Below are 15,359 nucleotides of genomic sequence, written 5' to 3' on the forward strand. Positions count from 1 at the left end.
AGGTACGAACATTTATACAAGCATTATAACGGGATGCTGAGTGCATTTAAAAGGGTTTTGGTTTAAAGGGTGGGTTACCATACCGAACAATCAAACCCGAAGTCTGTGGAGAGGCTCGTACCAAACAAGAGTAAGGCCGATTCCTAGTCCATTTCCTCAAGTAGTGAAAGTCCTTGATACGAACAAGAGTAAGTACCATGGTATGGATGACGTCAATCGTTATCCATCCTTAGGCCCAAATAAGAATTAGGACCGTTTAGACGGGACGATTGGTCGAATGGGTTGGGTTGGGCCTAGGAAGGCCGAGTAAAACGATCTAGGAAGACCGAGTTATGAAAACCGACAATTGTCTTGTACAAACTATTCCCTAACCTTGTTCAAGTTTCACCCTTTTGGCTACACGTAAGTGTATTATCACCAGCGGAGTCGCCAAACTGTGGACGCGGGCCCACGGGGGCGCTTGGGAGAACAAGCGTTTGCATTTGTGGAGTCGCCACCAATTTATTGTGGAAAATTGGAAACCGTTCGAATACCTCGTGCCATGTCAAGACACAAAGTAGTGACATGAACACCAAGAACTCGTTACCCTTAGCATTCTATGTCTAGAATGACTCTCGTGGATGCCAATGAACACGGATGTTCACAGAGATCTGGAGTAAGGGGTGATGGTACGTATTAGGAAGCTCTTTTGATCGAACACCTAATCCCGCCCGCCTCGATAGCGGCTTGTACTAATGATTAGGGAAAATCGTCTATACTTGATATATTGTCGATTATATGCATGCAATGCAACATCCAAGTTTTAATCCTAACATGTGAGAATTAATACTAAGTCGGTAAACAAGTAATTTATCATGCATTTGAGTCAAAGTAGGGATTTAGATTCAATTACATGTGAAAACATACAAACAATGCGATAAAAGAAATACAATAATACAATAACGAAAATAATACAATAATTACATCAGATTAATGATTTATGTCGAAAATACTTTTAAAACGGATAATTTGAGAAAAGAAATAAATAAACGAACAGATTATTAATGATAATACGAATGACAATTAATTGGATACGTAAACTAATTAAACTAGGTCAAGGCAGAACGGAAGTTCAGAGACAGAAATCAACCTGGAACAGGCGCAGCAGGACTGCGCCCTCTGGAAGAGGCGCAGCAGTTGCTGCGTCTGTTCCAAGGCTGAGTTCTGGCTGTGAAGTCGGAACTGCAAATCGTTAGTATTCGTGGGTGAATTTAATGATTGATTACGATGTTCGACTCGGATGAAAGTAATTTAATACATTAGTTACATGTGAATGAGTCATAAAAAACGATAAAACATGGATGGAACTAATGTAAACGAATTAATTACATGAATGAAAGATTGATTAGTGACATGGGTGATCTAATTAGATTAAATATGACGAATTAATGAAGAACTAATGACGGATAAACAGATGGGAATATATCAAAGATCGAATTCCAGAAACCCAATATGAATGAATCGAATCTCTACAACCCGGATTGATTTTAATGACGAAAACCCGCAAATATTGGTTATGAGGGGTTTAAGTCGGGATTTAACGATGAATTATATACTAACAGTGATTAATAATATGCAAAAATATTATGCGAACGAAACAAGATCAAACAATGGCGAAAGAAAACAAAGAAACGAAACTAACAGAGGACGAAGGAAGAAGAAGAGAAGCAGGAACGGCGGCAACCTCAGGAAGAGGCGCAGCAAGTGCTGCGTCCTTTCCAAGAGGCGCAGCAGTTGCTGCGTCCCTTCTCGACGTCTGTCTTCTGTTAATCCGAGCTTACGTGGTCGAATGTTCAAGCACGTAGGCGCCAAAAAGCAAGAACGTGGTCTAGAATGCAAAGGGAGAAGAGAAGGGCGGACACTCGCGTGAGAAATATGAGGAGCGAAGGCTCCTATTTATACTAATCACGTGAAGGAATTAGGGTTTTCGGAGAAACTTTGGAAGTGAATCTCGAAAAGATATGAAAAGATACGAAAAATACGCAGAAAAAGACTTGGGAAGAGGCGCAGCGATCATCTGCGTCCCTTGGAAGAGGCGCAAAGAATCGCTACGTCTGTTCCCAGTGGTTTCCTCTGCGGAAGAAAGATTTCCGTGTTTAATTTATGGAATAACGGATTAATCTTATTTTCCTTAATATTTTGTATGAATATTACGGGAAATTCTTTACCAAAGATTAAAAGGTTGTGAAATATGGAATAGAAATATCCGGGAACATTCCGAACATTCGACTCGGGTTTTTAGGGGTTATCCAGAAAATGAAGACAGTTTTAGGCCCGGACTCCAAATGTACTCATTCATTTTGTCATCAAAACGACCATATCGGCGCGTAGATGACAATTAAGAGGTAGACACCAGTGTTTGAGCAATCACTTGACGATAAACTTACGAACTGTCACAAATCGTTCCGCGTACCAAACATGCGGCCCAATCATCACCGGGTGGTTTGCGGGAGGTGCAGAAATGAGGTATCTACAAGAGTGTGAAATATCAGGCGTGCTTAAACTCAAATACAACATTCTCTATACTATCTAGTCTTTTGTACTGTTCAGGATCAGATAATAAATCCCCTTTATCAATGCTTAATTTCAGTCCTTTGGGCAGTGGGAATTCAGTAGTTGTACAATTTTCCATTCCTATATCCTTAAGAATATCAAGAATGTATTTTCTCTGGTTGATAATTATCCCTGTAGCATTCCTAGCTATTTCCAGTCTAAGGAAATACCTGGCTTGTCCTAGGTCTTTGATGATAAATTTTATGTGTAACCCATCTTTCAGCAACTAAATCTGACCATTGTCGCTGCCTGTAATTAACACATCATCCACATAAACTAAGGCAATGAGGAATGCTCCAGTTTTTGTATCTTTTCTGGTAAACATTGAATAGTCATGCTTAGATTGTTGAAACCCCCCACTGATCAAATGTTTAGTCACCTACTTGTTCCATTGTCTTGAGGCTTGTTTAAAACCATACAACGACCTTTTTAACTTCCACACGTGTCCAGGTTTTGCCTTTGTATATCCTTGAGGAATTGTCATATAAACCTCTTCATCTAGATATCCATGTAAAAATGTATTGTTGATATCTAGTTGATGCAAAAGCCAATTTTTAGCAGATGCAAGAGCAATAAGAGATCTTACTGTTGTGAACTTTGCTGCTGGTGAAAATGTATGTTTATAATCCTTGTCTTTAACCTGGTTAAACCCTTTGGCAACCAGTTTGGCCTTGTACCTTTCAATTGTGTCATCTGCTTTATATTTAATTTTATAAATCCATTTATGCCTTATTGGCTTATGTCCAATAGGCAATTCAGTCAATTCCCATGTATGTGTTCTCTCCAATGCTTCTAATTCCAAATGCATTGCTTCAATCCATTTTGGATTCTTAACTGCCTGAGCATAATTTGTTGGCTCAGGTCCACTAATAAAATTGGATATAGAAGCAACATATTCTGCATCAAATTAACTGAGATCAGTTAAGATCGAGGCATGCAAAGCTTGTTTAGCTTGATCCACTGTTGATTTAGTTGGAAGTTTTATACTGCATTGAAATTCTCTAAATCTTCCTGTTGGAATAACAGGTCTGGTGGATCTCTTTACATTGGTATCTGGAATAGCAATTTTTGCAGGTGCGGAAGAAACAGAAGTTGTTTGTAACACCCCCCATACACCAAGGTGCCTTACCAAGGCCACCGTAGCACACGGAGATGCTACCATCTCGGTTACCCGAGGTATAGTAATCAAAGAAGACCATAAAAAAACATACTTTAAGTGTAAAAGTTAATGTGCGTACAACTTAACCAAAACTAAAATATAAAATACAAGCGTCTCAAACTGAAATCCAACTAAAATAAAAACTGTCATGACAAAACAGAGGAAGACTAAAAGACTTGGACGAATCATGACTCCCTCCCCAGCTAGATCCCGTGCGTACTCTAAGGAAATATCTGCTAATCAACTGTTCACCATCCCCGAATGGATCACCATATTTTTCAAAACATTCAAACGGGGTCAGTTACTGAATAAACAAGATAAGTAAACAACAACATCCAATTATACAAACACATTCCTCCAATTCCGTCTCATCACCAATCACCTGACTACAAACTATAGTGTGTAGCCCTGCCAAAATATCTATCGCAACAGATATTCCACTCCGCCAGTAGGGACCGCAGCCGTACCACCTAAGCCCCGCTCAACACCATATAGCGAATAACTCATGTCCATTAATGTGCACATCCCCCTTGTGACAGGAACCACAAGGGGCAAATCAAGGCCGTAAAGCCATTCCCGAAAATGATTCCATTCAACCGAGGGCACACCTCGCGAACCACATACAAACAAACAACCAATCCACAATACCAATATAAACATGCGAAATCCAAAGTGCGTTAACAATAATCAAGCCAATAAAACAATCATGCCATCTTATACTTATTTACACAGTCAACTGATTAGGGAAACCCTACCTGAGACGGAATCACCAACAATCAAATGCAACGGATTAAAAAGCTTCCTCTACGAAATCACCTCCTATAAACAATAAACACATAATCACAATTCTACTACACAATCACTCCCAAAAACCCCCAAAATCACCCAATTAGGGTTTAACCAACATTAACTATTTGACATAAAAACAATATAGGAATCTTACCCAAACAATGACGATCACAAAGGTATGACGACCTCAGAAATCTGACAACCCTAACCTTGGTTTGATAGCAAAGAGAGAAGAGGATTGAACGTCGTTTATTTTCTCTTTTTGTGAAAGGTTTAGAAAAGTGAAAGTAAAAAGTAAAAGAACTGCCGAAAGCACTTTAAATACCTCTCCTTATTTTACTATCAAACCCAGCCGAAAAACCGTAAAACACGACTTACTCGATCGAGTAACTAACGTACTCGATCGAGTACCGCCTACTCGATCGAGTTGCACCTACTTGATCGAGTACCCAGAAAGCAGAATGTACTCCAGAATGCGACAATGACTTACTCGACAAGTCCTACTCGATAGAGTACCCAACAGCTCAAATATCTGAGGTATTACAATGTTGGATGATTAGCAGTGGTTGTGGTGACTGTTGGGGTATCAACAATAGGTATAGCAAAAGAATTAGAGTTATCTGCTACAATTCCTATAAAATCAGGTGTAGATGCTGATATATCAGCATTAGTTTGTGTTGTAATATTTTCCCTTTGTAAAATAAGATGTTAAGATGCACCAGGATTAACTAATGTAAGACTGTAATCAGAATTTAGATCTCTTGAATTCTTATATAATGCAGCATCTCTATTTGGCTTGAATGGGAAAATATTCTCCTGAAACTTCACATCCCTGCTAAAGAAACATTTATGTGTTTCCATATCATAGACTTTATATCCTTTCTTCCCAAAAGGATATTCAATCATAATGCATTTTCTGGCTTTTCCTGCAAACTTATCAGACTGTCCCAATGAAACACTTGCATAGCACAAACACCCAAACACTCTTAATTCTTCATACTTGGGTACTTCCTGAAACAAAACTTCATATGGAGTTTCCCAACTAAGAATTATAGTTGGCATTTTATTTATAAGATATGTTGCAGCTAGGACACAATCACCCCAAAATTTTGAAGGTAAATGAGCATGTAATTTTAAAGATCTTGCAATCTCAATTAAGTGCCTATGCTTTCTTTCAACACGGCCATTTTGTTGTGGTCTACCTGCCATGCGTGTCTGATGAATAATTCCCTTGTTGCTAAACAAGTCATGACACTGTGCTTGAATAAACTCAGAGCCATTATCACTCCTGAAAACCTTGAGTTTCTTCTCAAACTATGTACTAATTTGGTTTAAAAACTGGTTAATAAGAGCTGGTACTTGCATTTTATTTTGAAGTAGAAATGTCCAAGTAGATCTGGAACAATCATCTACCAGAGTAAGAAAATAACTTGCACAATTTAAGGCAATTGTTCTATAAGGACCCCATAAATCAACATGTAATAAATCAAATGGAGAGTAGGCATGAGAAAGACTTCTTGTATAAGGAAGAGCATGATGCTTGGCAATAGCACAAGTTTCACAATGAAATTGTTGAAGTACTTGCTTATTTAACCCTATTACATGTTGCAATTTCTCAAAAGATGTATGACCCAATCTGTCATGAACAAGCTGAGTATCAAGAGTCTTTACATCGAACACTTTACTACTAACAGCATTTTGAGGACTTCTAAAAGTACAACTACTTATTCTAGTATTCCTGCCAGTTAAGCTCCTTGCCACTGGTTTATTCTTACCAAACATGCTCCATGTTGCTAGCCTAAGCTTGTAAAGATCCCCAATTCTTCTAGCTCTCCTAAGAATGGTCTTACTTGAATGGTCCTGTAATACTCATTCAGTAGGAGTAAAAATTGCTGTCATTTTAGACTGTTCTACAAGCTTACTTACAGAAAGAAGATTCTATCTAAAACCAGGAATTAGTAGAACATTCTCCAATGTAATTGTAGGGGTCAAAGTAACCTTCCCTATTTGGTAGACAAACTTGATACTACCATCTGGTAAAGCTACAATAAGGGGCTTTTCCAATTTTTGCACATTACTCAAAATAGATACCTGGGAAGTCAAGTGATCTGATGCCCCCAGTGTCAACCATCCAATTATGAGCATCAAAATAACTGACAACAACATTGGACCAACTATATTTACCTGCAAAATTTGCAGTAGCCACAGAACTATTGTTGGTCCTGTCACCAAGATTCTTCATAACCCTCTGCATAATTGAATCAACTATACCATCCACCATATCAGAATTAAAAGCAACATTAACTTATGAATTTGGAGCAAAGTTCATTAAAGGATAATCCTGCATATAATCATCATATTGCAGAACATCAACATTATTAGCATTCCTGCCAATGTAACCACCTTTAGCAGATCCTCCTCTAGAATATCCACCTCTTCCTCTGCCTCTAATGCCCTTACTTTGCTTATACCAATGCCAAATAGACTGAATATGACCTTTCTTCCTACAGAAGGAGCATGTTTTCAACTGGTAACATTCATCTATTGTATGTCCTTTCTTATTATAGTGAGTACATTGCTTAACAACAACAACATCAGCATCAACTACTGTTGAACTGTCAACCTTAGCCTTCTTGTGATCTAGTTTCTTGACCTCAACATTAGCAGCATAAGCATTTGCTTCAGCAAGAACATCCACAGCATCTAAAACTTGTTTTTGTCTCTCTATCTTTTGTAATAAAGACAGTGCCTTGTTCAAAGGTGGTAAAGGTTCCATGGACAAAATATTGGTTTTAACACCCTCATACCCATTGTTTAACCCCATCAAAAATTGTATCAACTTAGTGTGTGTATCCCTATCAAGAATTCTTTTAAGCAGTTGACAGGTGCACGAAGATAACGCTCCACAAGTGCAGGTAGGGATAGGGTCAAGAGTGTCAAGGTTTTCCCAAGTCCTTTTAAGATTACTGTAGTATTCAACCAAAGATGTGCTACCCTGACTTATGGCATTCAAATCTTTACAAAGTTGATATATTTCTATGGCATTAACATCACCATACTTTTCAATAAATTCATCCCATAATTCTTTGGACGAATTGACAAAAGACATATTTTCTTTAATTTCTTCATCCATAGAATTACGAATCCAATGCCTAACCATTATGTTACATCTCATCCATTGGTGGAACTTTTTATCAATAATGTCAGGTTTTTTAACAGAGCCATCTATGAACTCTTCTTTTGTTTTTAGAAATAAAATCAACATACGTATCCCTTTTTCAATTCAGAGAATTACTACCATTAAACTTGTAATCAATTAATTTCAAGCATGGTTGATCATTAGTCGAAAGGAATAAGGGATCATCAAAGAAAGCATAAGGTGAAACTTCGGAATTGTTGATAGATTCAGGCATGTTGATATTTGGTAATCAGGTAATTTCACAGAATTTGATCAAGAAGATATGAATCAAACAGGAAGAAAACTTGATACAAATTATGATTTGAATGAAGAAAACAATACCAGAATCAATCAAGAAGATGAATTTACAGCGGAAGATAAAGAGAGCTAATAACCCAGAAACGAACGAGCGATTGATACCATATGAAATGTGATTGATGTAATTAAATTGATTGAACACATTTGATTATGATGATTGTTGGACCCAGAATTACCCTGCCTGATCCATATATGAATCAGGCAATGTCCAAAGCCAAGCCTAAACGGAAGACATTCCACACAAAGCATTAGAACGCCTGAGCAAGCACCAACCAAGAGGGAAAAACAGGTCAGGCATTCATTAAGCCAGGCCTGAGAAGACATCTCACCAAGCCACATGATAAAGCATATCCTGAAGGCGTCAGGCAACATCAAAAGCTCTCCAAATTAAGTAGTTCCTATTTGCACGGAGGACTCATTCAACAACGTTAGCAACGGTTTTGACACGGTCAACTCAGCAGAAATATAGGCAGCCAAACGTTTAGTCAACAAAACACCCCCGTGTAAATAGGGCACGAGGCCTATTTACCAGGAAACCCTAAACTAACCTCCAAGATCTGTTGCAAGGCTACTATAAATAAAAAAGAAGAAGAAAAGAAGAGGATCACTTGCTCATTCACTCATACTTTTACTCCCATACTTGTAATCATCATAATATTTAGCATTATTATTAGGCAGCCATACTTTATCCTTCGCCTGACATACACATTCATTGTCAGGATACCTAAAATCATAGTGACAATCCCTCCTGGCTTGGTGCCCGTGGTTTTTCCCTTATTCCCAGGGTTTTTCCACGTATAAATCTTTGTGTCTTACTTTAGTATTCAATCTTTTATTCTTTCTGTCATACGAGTCAGGCTATTTGTTTTGAGTTAGATTACCCTGCAAATTCTTCCCTGGCAGGACATTATCTCTGTGAGAATTTTTGCTAAAACAATGATTAATATTGATGTTGATGTTTATTATTGATGTTTGATTTTGTATATGATTAAGTACAATAGGAGGAGGGTAGATCTCCTTATATATGTAGTTATGTTGGTTTAGGTATAACTAACTAGAGTTTATTGCAGTTAGTTAGTTATATACCTATACTTAATTACTTTGTTATATACCTATACTTAACTACTTTGTATGTTAACATATTCAGGCGGCCATTTACAAGGATTTTTGCTATCGACAGTTTCTGAAGCATTTAAATGCTCTTCACTCTTCAGTAGCTTTCCACAATTGTCGACAATAGACAATTTGATCTTTTGTAATGACATCAAAATATGGAGGACCCCGCTGTCAAAAAAAAAATATATGGAGGACCCATTACAACAAGTTCATAAATCATACTCCCTCCGTACCAAATCAAGGGTTACACTTGCCTAATACGACCGTACCACACCAATGATAACATACTATAAATAAGGTGTTTTTTTTACAATAATACCCTTATATTCTTCTTATATTTACACAATAACCACCTGTGGCCCACTCACCAACCCAATAATTTAACCCCTTATATTCACTTTATTTTCCATCTTTGCCCCTACTTTTACCTTTTTTTCTTAAATATCCCATTTTTTACGATGTTACTATTGGTATGGTATGGAGAGAGTATTAACAATTTTTTGATGTTAATTTCTTAGAAATTTCCACAATTTTAACTACTTTAACGTAGGTGGTTATCGAACTCCAATTGATTTCTATGTATTTTTGTGTACCATGTAACTTAATGTATTCGATAATTAAGCCTATTCAAATAGTTTAATCATTCCAATGTTGATAGATTATATGATAAGAGTAATTATATTGATTACTCCTAACTGAATGCTAACCCTAATGCCTTATTAACTCGTAACTGAATAATAACCCTAACTAAATCCGAGACGACCTACCGAGTAATAATACGGTAAGATAAAAACAGCTTATATTTTTTTATTCTAATAATATAACATATTCCCTCGGGTAATTATACAAACCGACTTACAAGCAATAATGAATCTACTTGAGGTGGAGGAAGGACTACAAACAGCTAACAGCCCATGCACAGTGGCGGTTCTTGGGGGGTGCAGGGGGCGCAGCCGCACCCCCTGAAATCAGAAATAAATAAATTATTGTGCAAAATATTTTATTGTTGTTTGTCTGGTTCAGTGGTAAGAAGCATTTATTCTAACCTAGAGGTCGTGGGTTTGATTACTGCAACCAACAATTTTTGTTTTTTTTTTCTTTTAATTATTTATAACCTATTATTGTACAAAATATTTTTGTTTTTTTTTTCTTTTAATTATTTATAACCTATTATTGTACAAAATAGGCCTAATAAATAATTAAACACTCTCTCCCTAATATAACGAGTAGTTTTAGTATATCCTTTAGAAAAAGACATCCTTTAAAAAAGACGTATGTAAAATGTATGAAATTTTATTATATTAAGATTGATTTCGCCGCCACGTACTAAAAATCTTTTGATTTTGTAAAATTTTCGCATCCCCTCTGTTCAATTCCTAGAGCCGCCACTGCCCATGCATATCTAGTTCAAATTTGTAAAAGCTTCTTGGGAGATCAGCAGTGGCATACTGAAGTTACCATATTTATAGAGAGGCAAATGCTTGTGCGGATTGGCTAGCTAACCGAGGTGTGGATCAGGATCAGCAGGTGGTCATTTGGAAGCCGAATGATATACCAGTACGGCAACTATTATGTTTGCTACAACAGGACGTGGGTGGTGTGTTATGGCCTAGAATTGTTCTGTTTAATGCGCTTTAGTTTCTTTTTCTTTCGTTTCGTTTTGGGTTAATCCCGCTCCTATTTTACCAAAAAAATAATAATATAACATATTCCTTATTTCCTTCTTAATACCCTCTCACAAAATTATCGTAATTTGACAAAATTTCCATTAGTTTGAAATTACAATTATCATAAAGTGTCCACTTTTATTTGTCTTCATGATCTTCTTCACCAGTACGACAGTGCATATACAATCCGATGGCCATAATAGTACTAACTCACCGATACAATAATGGGTAACTCACCAGTACAATAACAGTGCATAAACTCACCATTGTATAAATACAAATATTTGTACGATTGATAAATTAATCGTCATAAATGGTGGAACCAATTTTCTGACACTTATGTGGTTTGTTTTCATTGATTTTGATATTTTTTGAACCGTTCTTTGTTGTTTGTTTTGTTTTATTTTAACTTTTTTCATAAGTGGAATAAATTTGCAATCCTACTGCCCAATTGCTAGGCAGCTCGATCGTGTATGTTCATGGGCCAGGCCAAGTTTAGAAATAACCCATGTGCGGATTAAATGTGCTATATATGGAACTATAGTTCCTACATAATCTTATCTACTTTCATCTCACCAACAATCCAACACCACAACATATAAGCACATTTCCTAAAAAGTTATGGCTCTAATCATGGAACAAAGAATTACCCTCCTTGCCCTCAAGGTAACAAGAGCAATGCCGGACATTGTATGTCCGGCTAAGCCTACACCCCGAGAGCAAAAACTGCTCTCGGACCTAGACGACCAGGAAGGGCTTCGTTTCCATATGCCAGCCATAATGTTTTATAAGGCTAATCCATTAATGAACGGGAAAGACCCGGTGAAGGTCATCAAAGATGCCCTAGCTAAGGCCCTTGTGTTCTACTACCCATTAGCTGGCCGGCTCGTGGAAGGCACAAACCGTAAACTTGTTGTTGATTGTACGGGAGAGGGTGTGCCTTTCATTGAGGCTGAGGCTAATGCAAGTCTAGATGATTTCGGCCCTGATCAGTCATTTCCTCTAGAGGACTTGTTGTATGATATTCCTGGTACTCATGAAATTATTGGCACGCCTTTGCTCGTATTCCAGGTATAGTTGAAACTTATATACGGCCTCCGGTCTAATCCATCAGTAACATTGACCTTTTGAGTGGTATTCGAGTTGACATTTTGACTGTATTTTTCATCAATTATATAAGACCTTTTTAACTACAAAAATGTGCGTAATTTTCTGGAAAAAAACTGTTTCTTAACAAATCTAAATATGTTAGTGTACCTATTAAAATTTCGTAGCCTAATCTACATTTTCGATCAAAGTTTACGAAGCTAGGTTGACCTACACAAAGTAAATGTTACCAATGAATTTGATTAGAGAAAGTACTACAATATCACTCAATACTGCCTCATATTCAGCCTAATGTTCCCCTTCTCTAATATATGTGAGGAGTACTATTATAATGAAAGGGAAACATTAGGCTGATGAGTAGGAGGGAGTGTATAATATATTTATATTTTTTTAACATTGTCCTGGATGACGGAAAATGATTATTATTTTCATGTCGTAGGTAACTCGACTTAAATGTGGTGGATTCATAGTAGCTCTACAAGCCAGCCACACGCTAACTGATGGTACAGGTATAATGCAACTCATGAATGCTGTAGGCGAAATGGGAAGGGGATTCACGACGCCATCCATCCTCCCAGTATGGGAAAGGGAGCGTCTAACTGCGAGAAATCCCCCTCGAGTCACCTTCGACCACCACGAGTACGACCAACATGACACTACCAACAACCACCACGCCAATGGTTACACTGGTCTAGTCCAACAAAGCTTATTATTCGGCGCAACTCAGCTCGCGGCCCTTAGAACCCATTTCCCTCCACACATTAAAAAATATTCCACTTTTGACCTCCTAAGTGCATCTCTATGGCGGTGTCGTATCCGAGCCCTAGGACTCAAACCCGACGACGAAGTTCGCTTGATGTTTTCCGTCAATGCGAGAAATAAATTTGATCCGCCCTTAGGAAAGGGATACTATGGAAACGCATGCGCATTTCCGGTCGTGTGTGCAAAAGTTAACGATATATGTGAAAACCAAATCGGGTATGTTTTGGAGCTCATAAGGAAGACAAAAGGGGAAATTAATGAGGAGTATATGAGGTCAACTATGGACCTTATGGTGACAAAGGATAGGCCACATTATTGTGTGTATCGGACGTACGACGTGTCGGATTTGAGGCATTTAGGGTTTACTGAGGTTGATTTTGGGTGGGGCAAACCCGTTTTCGGTGGTCCGGCTAGTTATGGATCTATACCCAATGCTAGCTTCTTCATCTCTTATAAGAATAGGGAAGGGGAGAGTATGATAATGGTGACTATTTCACTTCCTCATAAGGTAATGAAAGTTTTTCTTAAGGAGTTGCAAGGGATGCTTCAAGTTTAGTCCTAGCTAAAAGGGTATATTTCATGGACGCGTTTTTTTTTTTTTTTTTTTTTTTTTACGGTTTTTAAACGTGTGCTCTAATAAAGAAACACATTAATAAGCTTAATATAAAATCTTTTATATTAAGATTATTTTTATTAATGTACTGTGGACCCTTAGCTATACGTTAGAAAAACCGTTTTTTATTACTGTTTTAATGATTGTTTAACCGAATGGATTTGTCATTGTTGGTACAAATACCGAAAAAATAAAGTGATTTCTTAATAACTTAAAAAGATATCGCACTCACAAATTTTGGTAATTTGATATATTTTGGAGAAGTGTACGTGACTGAGATGCGGAGAAGTGTGCTGCTAGATTGAGATGCGGGGAAAATGATGAGGAAGAGTTCCAAATAAAGCATACTAGGCCTAATAATACAGGATCCTCTTAAAGTCACCTGATTTTATGTATTTTGCCACCTCATTTTCCATTATACCCTCAAAATACTTTAAATGAAGTTTACAAAATTAAGTGCATAATGGTCAACCTCACAAGTCACCACTAACAATGATAATGAGATAAGACAATTTACGGATAACTTGAGCTTGACTTTGCTTATACGAGCTCGACTAGGGCTGGGGCTTGAGAGTTTAATAAGTCAAACCTAGCTGATGTTGGTTCGCCTCAAAAAGCGAGAGGTTTGGGTATTTAATCATGCCATGTGCCAAATTTCCTTATTTGTTGTTTATAAGACTAAGATTATCTCAGTCTCAAAGGAGAGTCTGAGTCTAAGATTTTCACACTTTTTATAATGTGCATGAAAAATAATTGGGTCTTAAGATGGGTCTTGAAAACCAAGACTCATATTAAGACCTATGAATAGTAGTTTGTGTGTATGAAATGTGGGTCCTTTTTGTATAGTCTTTTGTAATTTGTGGGTCCTTTCTATATAGTCTTTTGTAATTTTAGTGGGTATGAGGGATAAAGTAGAAAAATAAGGGAGTCTGAACTGAGTCTTAAAAATAAATTGTAGGTGTTTAAGACTCATTTCTAGTCTGTGGATAAACATAGCCTAATTTGTGATTCATATAAGACTTGTGCAAGGGTATTTACTAATTCCTCTGTTCTTATCAATAGTTTGTGCAAAATAAAGAAAGGGTAAACTATTAATGGGACAGAGGGAGTAACTCGGTTCACGTCACTTTTTATAACTACAAAAAGACAGTTAATATGTATATTTATAATTAAATCGCCCTCTTAAAAGACATTGTAGTAATATTACCCCGACATTGTAGTGATATTGCGAAATGAGGCTATCTTCGAGAACAAGACACCTAACTGACCGTGTATAGTAAATAAAGTGTTTCTAAGAGTTGGGTTGTAGTGCAAATCATGGAAGGAAAATCTACCCGCCCTACACCTTAGAAGATTGGTTAAATAATTGGAAAGCAATGGGATCATGGAAAGAGAAAGGGATAGCGCAGAGAACGACCTTTCGTCTTGGTGTTTGAATACGTGTTGCTCTTCTCCGTCTTTGTTGTGTTGTTATTTTTTTCTCTGTCTTTGTAACTTTGTGCGGGACTCTACTCGTCGTAGGTCTCTGGGTTTATCCCTTCTTATTAATAAAAAAAATTGAAATCTAGTTTAATCTTTATCTTATGAATCTTCCAAAGCAGGCTTAAACTTAAATAATATTTCAACCACGGTACGAAAATTGTAACCTAAATTTAATGGGTTATTTGATGGGAATAATCCAAACTATTACCCACCTTCTTAAAATAATCTCGACTATAATTAATTCGAAAATAAACTCAACTTTGGATATCTTATTCTCAAAATAGACTAGATGACTTGTAACCTGAACAACAGGTCATTGCTTTTCACTTTGGAAATATAAATCCAATTGTTACCCTTCTCCTTATACCATTCACCAACCCACCAGCAACACCACTCCGCCACCATACCTCGTCACCATCGACGACCATCACTCCACCATCATGGTCGTCGGCCGTTGGAGACCTCCTCCCACCGAGAACCACCCATTATTCATGCGAACCACCCAAGTCAAGCCATGTTAAATCTTACCCATTTTTTGAGTTCAAAACCTCAAAAATCTGATCAAATTAGGGTTTT

The 15,359-nt window shown here is 37.3% G+C and overlaps 1 protein-coding gene across 2 annotated transcripts; it reads left to right on the plus strand.

Annotated features, from left to right (window-relative positions):
* The first annotated feature begins 11,396 nt into the window (after window positions 1-11,396).
* On the plus strand, window positions 11,397-13,844 carry LOC141610870 (benzyl alcohol O-benzoyltransferase-like). Of its 2 annotated transcripts, XM_074429269.1 has the most exons (3): window positions 11,397-11,890; window positions 12,366-13,196; window positions 13,566-13,844. In XM_074429269.1, exons 1-3 carry the CDS (start codon window positions 11,441-11,443, stop codon window positions 13,572-13,574), a joined length of 1,290 nt encoding a protein of 429 aa, XP_074285370.1. In that variant the 5' UTR covers window positions 11,397-11,440; the 3' UTR covers window positions 13,575-13,844. The 2 variants fall into 2 exon arrangements, with proteins under 2 accessions (XP_074285370.1, XP_074285297.1); XM_074429196.1 differs by lacking the exon at window positions 13,566-13,844 and having other exon boundaries at window positions 12,366-13,544.
* The last annotated feature ends 1,515 nt before the right edge of the window (window positions 13,845-15,359 follow it).

Source organism: Silene latifolia, chromosome 1 (genome assembly GCF_048544455.1).
Source record: "Silene latifolia isolate original U9 population chromosome 1, ASM4854445v1, whole genome shotgun sequence".
NCBI classification, from domain to species: domain Eukaryota; kingdom Viridiplantae; phylum Streptophyta; class Magnoliopsida; order Caryophyllales; family Caryophyllaceae; genus Silene; species Silene latifolia.